Source organism: Mytilus trossulus, chromosome 8 (genome assembly GCF_036588685.1).
Source record: "Mytilus trossulus isolate FHL-02 chromosome 8, PNRI_Mtr1.1.1.hap1, whole genome shotgun sequence".
NCBI lineage: Eukaryota > Metazoa > Mollusca > Bivalvia > Mytilida > Mytilidae > Mytilus > Mytilus trossulus.
In genome coordinates this window covers 48,989,265-49,005,512 of record NC_086380.1, presented here as the reverse complement: position 1 = coordinate 49,005,512, position 16,248 = coordinate 48,989,265, and the positions used below count along the sequence as shown (strand labels likewise).

The 16,248-nt window shown below is 33.8% G+C and overlaps 1 protein-coding gene across 1 annotated transcript in view; it reads right to left on the bottom strand.

The window, feature by feature from the left end:
• Positions 1-11,586, bottom strand: part of LOC134681083 (uncharacterized) — a 59,969-nt gene extending 48,383 nt beyond the window's left edge. The window contains exons 1-2 of the mRNA XM_063540501.1: positions 11,489-11,586; positions 1,221-1,957 (exon numbers count right to left, since the gene is read on the bottom strand). Coding sequence (XP_063396571.1) covers positions 1,221-1,869 — 649 coding nt within the window. The 5' untranslated portion in view covers positions 1,870-1,957; positions 11,489-11,586. The remainder of the gene's footprint in view (positions 1-1,220; positions 1,958-11,488) is intronic.
• Positions 11,587-16,248: the final 4,662 nt, after the last annotated feature.

Below are 16,248 nucleotides of genomic sequence, written 5' to 3'. Positions count from 1 at the left end.
CAAAATTTCATAGATTTCTATTAACTTAAACTAAAGTTATTGTGCGAAAACCAAGAAAATGCTTATTTGGGCCCTTTTTGGCCCCTAATTCCTAAAATGTTGGGACCAAAACTCCCAAAATCAATACCAGCCTTCCTTTTATGGTCATAAACCTTGTGTTAAAATTTCATAGATTTCTATTCACTTTTACTAAAGTTAGAGTGCGAAAACTAAAAGTACAATGTATTCGGACGACGACGACGACGACGCCAACGTGATAGCAATATACGACGAAAATTTTTTCAAAATTTGCAGTCGTATAAAAGTAATACCAAGTTCAAATAATAGCCTAGCTGTTATACATGTAAGATTTAGATTTGTTTACTCTTAAATCCATAAAATTAAACCTTTTACCAGATTTTATATTCTACATCTGTATACTTTGAAAATATATCAAACCAAATCTTTATATATCCCTTAAAATACTATTAAAAAATATTTTTTTGTCTTATTCATGTTATTGCTTGTAAAATTTCAAGATATTGAGATATCATTGGCAGGAATAAACTTTATATTTTAAAAGCAAATATATCCCAGATTGCAACTAGATTCATAATCATGCTTAACATTCATGACATTGGCAGATCAATTGGGGGTGTTCCAGGGGTTGGAACCCCCCTTTTTGTTGGAAGATCAATACATTTGAAGATGTTGAATGGGAGCATATAGTTTGAACCCCCCTTTTTAAATGGCTGATTCCGCCACTACTTAATTGTTCAATTGGATAATCAGCTTCACTGTGTCCAAGAGCTAATCCATTTGTCTCTTTTTGAAAGAACATGAAGAATAAAATATGTTTAAATTAATTACTGTGGAGCTCCAGTAGTAATGAGTAGTCATGGTAGGGTACTGATAATTCCAAAAGGTTGTGTTTAAAAATTGCTTTACTCATATGTTTTTTTTTTATTAATATTACATTGAATAGACTTAAAATTCCATTTTCAAATTAATCAAATACCATATTCTGAAAAGTGAAAAAATGTTCAATATGGTAAAATTAGAAAACTGATGGTTAAATTGTTCGTAATTAAGTGAGTGCAAGTTATTAGCTATATAGGCAGAAATCAATTGGAGGTGGAGCTGACCTTTCAAGGTATAGATGGCATATATCCCTAAATCAAATATTGGCAATAAAAGAAACAGCAGAATTTGATTTTTAATTTCTTTTGAAATTTACTTACTTTTCTCTTTCAGTGCATCAACATCTTCTTCAAGTGCACTCAATCTTTTTTTACAATCTTCATCACTTTTCTTTAACCTTTCAAGCCTCTCTATATACATGGTACTTGTTTCCTTATCCATACAGCACGTTTCTAAATCCACAAACTTGTCCACAAACTCTCCTGTTTGTTTTCCCATGTAGGTCTCTAGTCTGCCAGCAATCTCCTTAAACTGTGTAAAGATCTGAGATAATTCTGTATCTGTGACTTGTGCATTACCTCTGTGAAGAGTTTCATTTCTGAATCTTCTAATTCTTTCAATGTCATCTCCTGGTGTGACTTCTGTTGGACAGGGAGCAGTAGGATGGGCCCATCCTAATGTAGGTGGAGGTACCAGATTTAAATGTCTTATTAATTTGTAAATAAATGGTATGTCGAAGTTTGCATACCCCTTTGTCGCAACATGGTTTATCAATAATAAATCAGGGGGATGTAAGTTTTTTGCCAGGTACTTGTTTGTGTTGACATCGGCCGATAACCAATGAGGAGGTTCTTTAATTGTGATCAGTTCCTGGAGAATATCTGGAAACAGCTGTTGTGCTGCATGGCCTATTCTTGCATAATTTGTCAGACATGACCCTGGCACTGCTGAGGATGATGAACTTGCCATTACTGATGAATTACAAATTTTGATCTGTTAGGTGCTTTTTTGTCCATTTTTACACCTTTCATGTCTACCATCGATCATTGACCATTGTCTACAATAATAATACAATTTTAAAAAATCTTTTGAAAATACAATCATCATCAAATCATACCAAAGAATTTAAAAAGTGTAAATGTACAAGACATTGAAAGTATAGCCACTTTATATTAACATGATTAAAGAGTGACAATCAGTCAAAGCTTCTAGACATAAACAAGTCATATTTTGTTTTTGAATTACCATGCATGCTTTTCATTTCTTATACAGAAGAAAAAAAATGCATTTATCATGTTTATCATAAAAATGTGTTTTTATTTTCAGACTTAATTTAGTCGGTCTGTATGTCCAACCATCTGTCCTCAACATGTCGGACATTAACTCAAAAATGTTTTAACCAATTTGCATGAAACTTGGGGGAATTGTTTATATATATATTCTTTTGTTTAAAATTGTGGACAAAATTGCTCTTTCAAAATTTTAATTTGGGAGCCTCCATGTCCATGATGTCAGAGGGAAATTCCCAGCAAATAGTGACAGTTTGCAGGTTTGCTAGGGAGCATTTTGTGGGGCATTCTGTCTATTATTTTAACACTCATTACCTACTTCTTAACATGCTTAAATCTCTTATTAAAAAAAATTGCAAGTAAACCATTAAATATGTATACATGTGGCATAGTTTGACCTCTTGAAAATTGAGAATTTCAAAGGTTCTAAAAAAATTACTTGTATAAACTTTCAAAGTGGCATAAGGGAGATAATTCAGACCTGTTAATTAAAACCTTACAAGAAAATAAAATACCTACAAATTAACGTATGCAAGTAATTTATATCAGTTACAACTTGTATATTTTATCATCACCAACTTAATCATAAGAAGTCATAAATAATCAAGAAACCTGATACGATTTAAAGATCCAGCCAACGACTTGTGGTTCATAATAAGAATATTTATTTTTACTAGAAACAAATGACACATAAACATGATAAATAATCACGCCGCACTCTGCATGTATGAGCCTGTCATGCCTGTCTAAAGTTAATAGCCTGTTATTCAGTGGTTGTCATTTGTTTATGTTTCATATATTTTTTTGTACATATTAATTAGTCTGTTAGTTTTCTTGTCTGAATTGTTTTACATTGTCATTTCAGGGCCTTTTAAAGCTGACTATGGGGTATGGGCTTTGTTCATTGTTGAACACAATAGGGTGATCTACAGTTGTTAATTTCTGTGTCATTTGGTCTCTTCTCACCAGAAGCCCATCTACCATGAGCTTCAAGTAACCACCTCAATTTGCATCAGTGGAAGCACCCCTTTTTTTTCAAAGTTTCAGACAAAAGTTGTGTATGAGTGTATTGATGTCTCATATATTGAACCAAATTTTACAATTAATTTCTTTGACGAGCAGAGCTGGATACAACTGCAGAGGTCCAACCCTGAACAGTTGGGGCAAAAAAGGACACAATATTTGCACTTGATACCGGTCTGAATTTGGATTGTAATTTATAAATATTTGAAACATAATCATGATTATAGGCTTCTGCCACAGAATAACTGTAGTCAAAGAACTTGAATTGGTTAGGCCATAATAAATAATAGGTTTGTTTGCCCAAACGCTACCTACCCAGAAAAAAGCTGCCTACTCAAATTCTTTTATTGTCCTGATTTGAAGAAGTTTTTTTTTAATCACATAGACATGAAGACTAATCAACATCTGATACTAAAATTTCTTTTTTTGAAAAAAAAAAAAAAAAAGAAAATGCCTACCTACCTACCCTATGTCTTAACATGTGGGTAGGGTTTGGGCAAACCGAAATATTTTTAAGTGTGGCCTTATATGATTTGAATTTATATTCATTTCTTTTGGCTTTTGTGCAATACACTATGCTGTTGCAAATTGACCCCCTAACCTACCCATCTGCCCATCCCAAAATAATAAAAAAAAAAATACCCCCCCCCCCCTTTTGGGGGGCGATATACATAATCATAGCTAAAATTGAATCACCAGCACTCATAAACCAAAATTTAAGCAGATTCTAGATTTTTTCTTTGATTTGAGACCAAAATAGTTCTGATGAATATCATGTGTAAGATATAAGACCAATTAAATTAAAGTGATCAATCATGAAATTGACATGGCACAAACTATAGCTTCAAATGTTTGCTATATCAAGGGATTAAACAGAACTAGCAAATGACTATTTGTAGTATAAATAGATAAAACAGCACACAAATAACTGATACATATTGTTAAACGAAGGATTTAAGAAAATGAGAGGGAGGGAACTAGAGGGGGTCAACACAGGGTCTTGTCCTTAAGCATCTGACTTTTCTCTCTATATATATATATATTATAAGGGTCTAACCGTTTACTAGAGAATTTGGGTCCAAACTACAAAATGTATAATGAATTTATGATTCAAAATCCAGATGCTCCCCAGGACACAGATTTAATCGACTGAAGAGGTCGAACCCTGAACAGTTGGGGCAAGTACAAATGTATGGAAACAACATTCAAATTTGATACAGTTCTGAATTTGGATTGTGATTAAATAGTTGACACAGCACAGGTTTCTGACACAAAATGAATGTGCTCTAATGAAATTATTTTTTTTTACCTATTATGGTCAAATTTCCAAAATCTAAATGAAATGAATGTGGCCATTGATTGATTCAGCAAATCAAAGAATCCCAAGAATTCAATCTTTGATAAAATCAAACAAAGTTTAATTTTCCACCCTTAATTTTGACCTCAATGTGGATCAATTTGATAACAAAGTCAAAATTCAAAAATCTAAATACATGGTTAGATTGAGCATACCAAAGAACCCCATACATTCAATTTTTGTTGAAATAAAAAAAGTGAAATATTGCACCCCAATTTTGAACAACTTGAAAACTGGGCCCATAATTGTTCTTTGTTTTTTATCCTGACCTGGTGGTTTTCTATACTATAATATTCTGTATAAAATCCACATAAATAAATAACCTCTTGTTTCGTCAATAATCTCAGGGGGCAGCTGCAGCCATTTAAAAAGGGGGGGGGGGGGGGAGTCCAATCACATGTCCCCATTCAAATGAATTGATCGTCCAAAAAAAGGGGGGTCCAGAGGTCTCTGGATCCCCACCTGAATCTGAACAAAAAAAAATTATGTCCAACCCCATGGCAGATTCAGAAAGGGTTGGACCACCTTTTTATTTTAAACAATCAATGCATTTAATTGGAATGGGTACATATCGTTTTTATTTGACTTCAAACTGAAGTGAGAAATAATACTTTCTTCTTCTTCTTCGAAAGTCCACCCTATTTGCATTAAAAATATCCTAGTTTTAGGTAAAAAATTTTAAAATGCGTAGTTTTTTATAAAATATTAAAATTGTTAGGTTTAAATAATTATGTAACTTAGTTTTAGTAAAACAAAAAATAATAAGGATAAAAGGTAAAAACTTGTATTTACACTGTACAGAGCATACTGTCACAAGATTAAAACACTGTTTAGATTTAAAATTCAAAAAAAGGATAAAACCTAAAGTTAATAAGTTTAGAAGAGTCCACTTGTTAAAAGATAAAAATATATTTAAGGTTCATCTATGGCAGTGATGATAAGGAGTTAAGATCAATCGATGTTCCTCATTAGATGTTTATATAAAATCTAAAAAACTATTAATTCATGTTGTAAATTTATTTTAACATGTATTATAATTTTGTTACACTTATAACATTGAGGCTCATTTTAGATTTAAAATTATCGTCTAGCAACAGGTTTAATTCTAAATTTTATTGAATTTTATATGGTTGGAATGGATCAAAAATATATATTATTAATAAACCATGAAAACAAGTTATATTTATACCCATTCTCATAACAACACTAGCTAATTTTAGATGATGGGATGTTCATCAGTAAGGAGTCAAGTACAATTATCCTTCAATGAATTTCTGAACTCTAAGACTAATTACAGTTAATATGCAGAGTGTAATTGTTATGCATAGTTCACAATAATTCAGCTCTCTTGGTGTGTAGTGCAAATATCCACTCTTTGCAGATTCTTTCTATATATCTACTATAAATTGAGATTTTGGTATCTGAAGGTTGGTAGAACTGTCAATTAACAATAGACCACTTTCGAGTTCATCCGTCACCGGAAAAAACTTGTCAATTATACGCACCTTTATCATCGTCATTTGTGCGTTTAGGGGCGTCGTCACTTCCTTCCAATGTTGAGCGAGTGGTTGGAAAACTATAATTCTATATTGTAAGAATTATTCGGCAAATTGAATTCTCAAAATTGACAATCAACACTGCTGTCATTAGGGAAATGTCAGTGAGTAACTACAGAGCAACCATTATTTCTAGTTTATCCTGCAGAAAGACGATCACTAAGACCCTTGATGAACGTAAATAGTGCAGGGATACAGGCGAGCCCCTCTATCTGGTAAATGACGTCATAAAGGCGTGTATAATTGACGAGTTTTTGCCGGTGACGGATGAACTCGAAAGTGGTCTATTGGAGTAGATCCTATTCAGATTCAATGATGTAGTTGTAGTGGTTTTCAATCAGCAAGTGTTTGAATCTGATATGGTGAATTTTCCTGTCTACTATCAAGTGAAAATTAAAACAGGTTTTAATGATAATATTTGGTGAAGAGTTATCTTTCTTTTGCAGAACTGACAATGTCATATATATATTATATTATGTTCTTTTTTTATAAATGTTATAATGTTTAATTTCATATTGGTTCTAAACATGTATTTATGTTTTGTCTATTATGATGTATTTGTTTGTAATTGATATGGCCTATATAGGCACTTTGATTAGGAAATAAACATATTTGAGTTTATAGTTGGAACCTTTCTTTAATTAGAACCCCCTTCTAAAAATGGATGGATCCGCCCCTGTGACCTAAAACTGTCGTTTTAGTAAATTGACCTTATCATAATGGAGATTCACTTGTTGTCGAGTATCGAGTTGCAAATTAAGAAAATCGAGTTGCGAGTTTAAAAAGTCGAGTTGCGAGTTACGAAAGTCGAGTTGCGAGTTACAAAAGTCGAGTTGCGAGTTACAAAAGTCGAGTTTCGAGTTACGAAAGTCGAGTTGCGAGTTACAAAAGTCGAGTTGCAAGTTAAGAAAGTCGAGTTGCGAGTTACAAATGTCGAGTTGCGAGTTACAAAAGTCGAGTTGCGAGTTACAAAAGTCGAGTTGCGAGTTACAAAAGTCGAGTTGCGAGTTACAAAAGTCGAGTTGCGAGTTACGAAAGTCGATTTGCGAGTTACAAAAGTTGAGTTGCGAGTTAAGAAAGTCGAGTTGCGAGTTACAAAAATATTGTTTACACCGAATTTTCAGGTTTGATTTACATTTGATAAACAAAACATGCATGTACCCGAACTTAGTTATTCCCGTGATTGTGGGATTTGAAACAGTTATATTTGATACTTATTTATAAGAGTCTAATATAAGTTAAGTTCTGGAAGCATTTAAAAAAAAAGGTATTCTAATGGACGAGATCGATCTTATTTAATCCAATGCGTTTACACTACAACATAAAACGAACCGATCTGACCATAAATTACCTTTCGTAAACAAATAATCCTAAAATTAGAATAGTAAAGGAAATTCTGCATCCCGCGCGAACTATAACACATTGCAAAATCTCAAGAAAATAGTTTGCTCATTGGAATTTCGTATGGACTTATTAATCATTATTTTGGATCATACATCACAAGTCATTAAACAAAGATATGTGTGTAGACTATCACTAAATAACGAACGGCCAATGCGTTTGAAGGTGAGGATTTGCAGCAAACAAATAGAATTTATTGATTTAGAAGATAATAAAAAAAAAAAACGAATCTATGTTTACTTTTCGTATTCCATCCATCATTTTTAAACACGCCGAACATACGCAGATTTATTTTCATATCTGAATATAACATTCACCTGAAAAAAGCGATCGATCTAAGTATTTACACTTGAAAAAGGATCGATTCAAATAAGATTGATCTTTTTAAAACTACCTCGGTATCTGGAAGTAGACTTTTAAGACCGATTGTAGATCGATCAGGCTTTTCTGTTTTCATTATTCCATCCATCGTTTTGAAAAACGTGTGTTTTTGCCGCCAAACATAGGTAGTAATTTCCATGCAATCGTGAGAGATATGTACAATAAAAGTGAATTATGTGCTAAAATAGACAATGTGCTTACTTCTAATTTTTATTCCCAAATTGGAGTAAACTAAGGGGATATTTTCAATACCAACCTTTTCAAGATTTTTATAAATGAATTTTACCGGATGCATTTAATGAAACCCAAGATGCTGGTGGTCTATATACGTCCCTGATATAATTGACCACAGAATTGACTGCCTCAAGTATTCAGAGGATCTTTTTATTTTTTTGTCTAGTTCCAAGGCAAGTCTTTCAAAAACGACTTGATAGTTTAAAAATTATCCTGTACTGTAAAATGGTGTTTAGAGGTCAATCTATCTAAAACCAAAGTTAATATGTTTAACAAACCTGGAAAACTTTTAAAAGAATATTTGTATTGCGAAAAAAGATATAATAGAATGTGTTTACAATTATAAGTATCTAGGTTTAAAATGTTTATTGACTTTTAAGCATGGAAAGGGAGAGTTAACTTATACAAAAAATCACTACATGCAATATTCAAATTGCGAACTTCATCATCTTACAATCCAAGTAATTCATCCATACACATACATTATTTTTTTCAAAAAGCTGAAATATTCATAATTTGGAAGTAAAGCTTGACTTTGTTATCAAGTCAATTAAGCAAAAACTTTGTTATAGTTTGGTAAATCTTTGGAACACAAAATGTATAGATACAAAGATTAGTAAATTGGATTTTTATTTCAAATTAAAAACTTGTTTTTCTAAAGAAATGTATCTAAATGAATCTTTAAACAATTTTTTGATGAAGTGTCGTCATATGTAAAATCAGAATGCCCACGATCTCAAAATAAAAAGAGACAAGATATAAAACTTTGTATATAGCAAGAGACTATTTTAAAGGATTTGTAAGAAATGTAGTTGAAGATGAACAACATTTCATTACAAGTTGTCCAGCATGTACAAAGATGATCTGTAGGGAGATGTTTTTCAAGGAGATATTTTTCAGTAATTTTGCTAATTTTTCATATCTCTCAAATGAGACAAAATTTGTTTTGTTATGTATATTTGAGAATGTGTCTGTACATAAATATTTAGGGAACTACTTTTGTATATTATTACAAGTCTAGATGTTAAACGAAATGTAAATGACAATTGTAATGATTTTATAGTTCAGGTCCTGTCTTGAATTAAATGTATGTGACTTATTTAGAATAATATTTCGTTTCAACGTATTGGCAGTGGCTGTTTTATCGACTCCCTTCGGGGCTATTTTACCAGCTCCAGCAGAATAGCGATTTATACCGAGTTTTGCTATTTTTGGTTTTCATTAAGTTAAAAATAACTTATAATTGACAATATCAAACATGTGAACACTATATAACTCAAGTTTATACCTAAGTGACTCAGTTTAATAAGTTACCCAATACTTTTTAAAAATACTTATGAAATCACGATGTAGCAATAATCGTTTTATACTTTCCAATTAAATCTTACCTGTCAAATGGCGCAAATGTAGTTTTTACAATAGTATCTTTGACAGCTACATTTATAAAATAAAGAATAAAAACGGGGAATGAGTCAAAGAGACAGCAACCAAATCAAAATATACAATTCAACCAAAGGTCATTGGGTCTACAACACAGCGAAAAATCAAACACCTAGAGGGAGCCCTGAGCAGGCCCCGAAACACAATATTAGATAGATCAAGAATATAGACGCCATTCTATGCTGCTAAATATAAAGATGAACCAAAATTAAAACATACACAAGAGCAACAAAGGCTAAAGGTTCCTGACATAGGTCAGACACAAAAATGCGGCGGGTTTAAACTGGTTTTATTCACGCCCATCATATATAATTTTAACATCCTCAATTTTGAGTGTCACTGACAAACAATAAATTTTGCGGTCCCTAACGAATCGGTATTGCCCGGCTCTGCAGCTGCCCCAAAAAGCCCATTTTTAAACGAAATCTGCAATAGGGGTGTTTTACATATATGTACTATAGTTTAGTTGCTATCTCCCTTTAAGTTTAATACGACGGTGCTATGTATGAAATTTAAAAATAATTAAACTGCAAGCCATCTGCTGTATTTCAAAAGGCTATCTGCTTCTTCAGAAAATACTATACGTAGTTATTATCTAGTCCATTTTATTTTTACAAGAGACCCAGATAAAGTCCAAACCATAAAAATAATCAACAACACTATGTACAGTTCCATAAGTAATTATCATTCCAAAATGTTATACAGTTACACCAAAAATTTAAAATATTTTAGTTTCCTCATTTTTACGCAATTCGACTTTTGTAACTCGCAACTCGAATTTCTTAACTCGCAACTCGACTTTTGTAACTTGCAACTCGACTTTTGTAACTCGTAACTCGACTTTCTTAACTCGCAATTCGACTTTTGTAACTCGCAACTCGACTTTACTAACTCGCAACTCGACTTTTGTAACTCGCAACTCGACTTTTGTAACTCGCAACTCGACTTTTGTAACTCGCAACTCGACTTTCGTAACTCGCAACTCGACTTTCCTAACTCGCAACTCGACTTTTGTAACACGCAACTCGACTTTCGTAACTCGCAACTCGACTTTCCTAACTCGCAACTCGACTTTCCTAACTCGCAACTCGACTTTTGTAACACGCAACTCGACTTTTGTAACTCGCAACTCGACTTTCGTAACTCGCAACTCGACTTTTGTAACTCGCAACTCGACTTTTGTAACTCGCAACTCGACTATCCTTACTCGCAACTCGACTTTTTTAACTCGCAACTCGACTTTTGTAACTCGCAACTCGACTTTCATAACTCGCAACTCGACTTTTGTAACTCGCAACTCGACTTTCATAACTCGCAACTCGACTTTCCTAACTCGCAACTCGACTTTTGTAACTCGCAACTCGACTTTCCTAACTCGCAACTCGACTTTCTTATAACTTGCAACTCGACTTTTATAACTCGCAACTCGACTTTCTTAACTCGCAACTTGCAACTCGACGATAAGAAACCCTCATCATAATGGGTCTATACAACAAAACAACATAGGTCAATATAGCACAGGTATAGCAGTGTTTGTGAGTGTATAAAAATAGAAAGTTGGGAGAGGAAAACAATCATTTTAAGGTGATTCGAAATCAGAAAACAATAAGTCTAGACTGAATATAACCTGAATATAATTCTTTCGTTATATTCCGCTTACTACATTAACAAGTAGAAGAGAGGAGGGACTGAATTATTCGGGTAAACTCAAGGACGTATATATTAGTTTATATACGTCCTTGGGTAAACTGAATACAGTTTTTTTCTCGCATGCAAATTGACCCAATTAATTTACATCAATGAACAATTTTATTCAGTGCCGGCTAAATAGCAAATTTGCTATTTAGCCGGTGCCGGTCAGATAGCCACTGCCTAACTAAAGCGCCTTAGAATATTAATTCACTTACAACCATGACGTGCATGACGTGTCCTTCCAGCTGAATTTCCCGATCACCGTTTTAAAATAATCTCATGAAATTAACATGACTAGTCAACAAGGTCAAGGTCATTTCCTATCTGCATGTTATCAAATATTGAGGTCGTAAACTAGCGCGTTCTTCGTGAAAAAGGGCGTGAAAGATCGGAAATAAAACATGGAAGGGGATTACTGCTATCACTGTAGAATAAGACTAGAATACATTTAAATATATAATGGAATTCATATTACAACTTGTTGTCAGGGACGTATATAGATAAGACCTTGTTATGTTAAATTATTTCATAAATCCAGGGACGTATATAGTCTATTTAAGTCCAAATTGTTAATTGTAACATAAATTGGATTTTTTCCTTTGATGTTTTTATGAAATAATTTGCTTAAAAAGTATGAAGTTGTCCGAAGCTGGAATCCGATATTTTTGTTTACCTCAGTTTGATGACATTATGAAGTTACTTGCGCAAACAACCATACACGGGGCGCAAAACTAAATGAAAATCGAGAAAATCTGACATTTTCTTTCCTTTTTGCAAATTCAGGGGTTCTTATTAAATGAAATACACAAAAGATCATACACGAGGCGCAAAAGTGACTTGCGTGAGCTTCCATTTCATTGGATAAAACTGTAACGTGATCAATTTCCAATATAAGTTGAAGGTCTTTAAGCTGTCAATCATTTTATTTATATTACAAATTTTATATACCATGTGTCTTACTCATTAACATATTTAAACAAACTCATCCTTCGGATTCGTTTGTTTAAATATGTTAACTCGTAAAAACCATGGTATATATATAGTACATAAATCATATTAACACAGCTGTATTTTGTGCAATGTCAATTTCATCAGGGACATGCACTGAGGGTGGTAAAGGGGTGTGCTTGCACGAAAAAAACATGAAATAAGACATAATTTCACGTTGAACGTGAAATAATTTCTGTCATGAACGTTGCACGAAAAATAAAGACTTTGATGTGAACCTTTTGTGACTGATTCACTGTCTTCTTGTATATATAAACTCTCTGTTTTACTTGATATTCCCGATTTAGTATACACATTTATGATATAAATGGTTTCAGGTTTTTCAAAAAGTATTTCTTGATGATTCCTGCCAAGTGTTTGAATTTTATTTGAAAAATACCGAGCACCGCAAAATAAATGATTGGAAAATCACGATGCACGTTAAATTAAGGTGGTACCCAACACTTTAACTAAAATTAATTTGGCTCGTTTAATTTTCATAAAATTTTGTTAAAGTATTTATTTTGACCATTCAACAAAAATATAAGAATTTTAAAAACTTTAAACCAACAGTTTTGTCAGAAAAAATACACTGGTTATATAGCAATTTGGCAAACACCAATTTTGATCATTGAGAAGCTTGATATTCCCATTACAACTGAACACAACGTAATTAAAACGTCTAGCTGATTTTACAGAGTTATCTCCCTGTAGTGTTAGGTACCACCTTAAATAAGCAAAACACGTTGAACGAGGCACCTGTCTTGCACGACTGAACGTCAAATAAAAAAGTAAAAACACGTTGAACGTCAAATAAAAAACGACGATCACGCTGCACGAAAATAACCCTTTACCATCCTCTGCACTTTTTCGACAATTTGGGGGATGAAAATCAGTTTGAATTTTGTATTACACTATAAATTAAAATAGCTATCAATGTTTTAATTTAAGTTGCAGTATAAAAAGTATCATGTCAGTGTCATATAATTGCATATATAAACTTTTTTGCATTCGACACAAAACTTTACTGGGGATACAAACCTCGCCCGGCCTTCCCTATTCCAAATAATTAATATAATGACGTCTGGCAAGGCTATATTTTTCTGGGACGGGTCGCCTTCCTACGATTTTTATTAATTTAGAATGTTATGAACTACCTTTAACATACACTATGATGTAACTAATGCATTACAACCAAAAAGATTGAACTCCGATTAGCAGTCAATCGACGTTTTATTAAAGGGCATCTGCGGTTTATAACTCAGTACACTGTTTCTTCGGGTGGTTGTGTTAGTGTTCGAACATTGGTCCGTCGACTTCATAGAATCAACCGTAGAGCATGTCGTATTATCAAAAGACCTGCCTTGCCGCAGTGGCAGATCCGGGGGGGGGGGGGGGTGTTTCGGGGGTTGGAACCCCCCTTTTTTTCGGCCGATCAATGCATTTGAATTGAATGGGAGCATATAGTTGGACCCCCCCCCCCCCCCCTTTACTCCGGGTTGGGAACTCACACCCCTTTTTTAATGGCTGGATCCGCCACTGTGCCGGCAGGCAGGCACTGTACAGTCAGGTTTCAATGGGATAATGACTATCGATGCTTGAACACGAGAAGCTGGCAAAATACTCATTCGTCAGATAGACCAGATAGAGTCGGTTTCTGTTACGGCCAGCAGATGCCATAATACGAATTTCGCCGGGAAATAAAACGGCATATAACCAAATTAACATTTAGTGCTGGTGGTGTACATACAGTACGGGGTTGCAAGTTCTTATACCGTTGAAAGCTACATGTAGCGTAACATAAACGGACAGAGAATAGATACAGATATTTGGTGCTTATATGTAATCCCTCATTTTGCCATGATAATTCCCAACTTGCATCAACATGGTCAAGCTCGAGTGGTCAAGACCCTGCACATGGACGGCAACGTTAGACCATCATGGCATGTGACAATAATTTGGATCTAGCAGCTCAAACTGTGTAATCCTACAACATTATTGACTAAAACACATATAAAATGAATTTGAGAAGTGATTAGCAAAACTGACAAAGAGACAAACAAAAACGTTTTTGTAGTTGAAAATGTCGTACTAGCATAGTACTCTTTAACGATAAAGTACAAATCAAATGAGATATAAATAAATGGGTAACAAAATGTAAACAACACTGTTATAACCTCTTGCGTATGAGTCCTACATCTATACCCCTCTACAGCAAAAACGTCAAAAGTCAAAAACTGGATAGATGGATGTGCAAATGCCGATCATGCCAGAAGTCATACGACCAAAAGAAACACAATAGAACGAATTGAGACAAAATAAGGAAAAAATGATAAAATATATATACAACTTCAGCACTAATAGAATCTATACCTCAAGATTATCTTCTATTATCTAAGTAGTTAACACTTAATTATTTATCTAATACATTTGTGCGTCTTGTTACTTTTCGACAATTGAAAATAACGACGAAACGTTTTTGTCAGAACATGTTGTTTAAATTATTTGCCCAGACCTCGTGACATTTTACAATGCAAAGTTCTTCAATATAAGTTGTGAAACGTCCTGAAAATTAAAATGAGTTGAATTTTAAATTAAATTTATAAATTGCAACTGATCTACTTAATTTTCTGTAATGCGGTGTCACACACCAGTGTATAGACCGAGGTGTATCAGAGGCACAGAGAAAATTGAGTAAGTCTGTATACTTTAGGTGCACGCAAGAGAAACGCTGAGCAATCGTTAGACGTGCGTTGCATACGTTTGAAAAATGCCGAAATACACCTGTTGTATGTGTATGATGAATACAAACGTCACAAGCGCGCTAGTTTATGACACGTTGTATACGCCTCAAGAACGTTCGACTTTTACTTTGACTTTTATTTGGACTATTACTTGGAAGTATGAAAGACGTGTTTGTAACATACGCCTGTCCGTGTCAGCGCTCCGTGAACGTATAAAACGCCCGTTCAACAAAAGTTGCTCTGACAGTGACATTTATATAGTGACATATGTTATTAAATTTTTAGGATAACCTGATTCCCGAAGTAGTACACACAATAAAATTCAGAATGGAATATGTCAAAAAGACAATAACCCGACCAAGAGCAGAGACCACATATAGGTCTTAAATTCACCGAACAAATCCGATACCCAACGGTGGGTCTCAGCTTGCCCCTAAATAAAACTGTGTACATGTTTAGTGACCCACCCTATAATATGGACGTCAAGTTGGTTACTTATTCCCTATTCCCTATTCGTTACCTATTCCCTATTCCTATTCATTACGTATTCTTTTTTCCCTATTCGTTACCTATTCCCTATTCCCTATTCGTTACCTATTCCCTATTCTCTATTCGTTACCTATTCCCTATTCCCTATACGTTACCTACTCCCTATTCGTAACCTATTCGTTACCTATTCGTTACCTATTCGTTACCTATTCGTTACTAATTCCCTATTCCCTATCGTCACCTATTCGTTACTTATTCCCTATTCCTTATTCGTTACTTATTCGATTTTTAATATCCTTTCCCCTTTTTAATTGTTTATACTCTTATATCTGGTTATAGTTCTAAATTTGTTGAGGTAAAACAAGGATTTGTATAGTACTTAGTATACAAATCCTTGGGTAAAATGATCTTTTTATGACATATTTATATGTGTTTGTGCTCAACCGATACTTTTACTTTATGTTCGATACTCATTTGTTCCTTATTTGATTTATTACCTTTTAACTGCTTTATGTCCGTATGTTTGAAGATGGATCTTGGTTCGAATGGATGAAATCACCGTGTTAGCGCTTGTATAAAAAAAAAGAAGAAGACGTGGTATGATTGCCAATGAGACAACACCCCACAATAGACCAAAATGACACAGAAACTATCAACTATAGGTCACTGTACGGCCTTCAACAATAAGCATAGCCCAAACCGTGTAGTCACCTATAAAAGGCCCAGACAAGACAATCTCAAACAATTCAAACAAC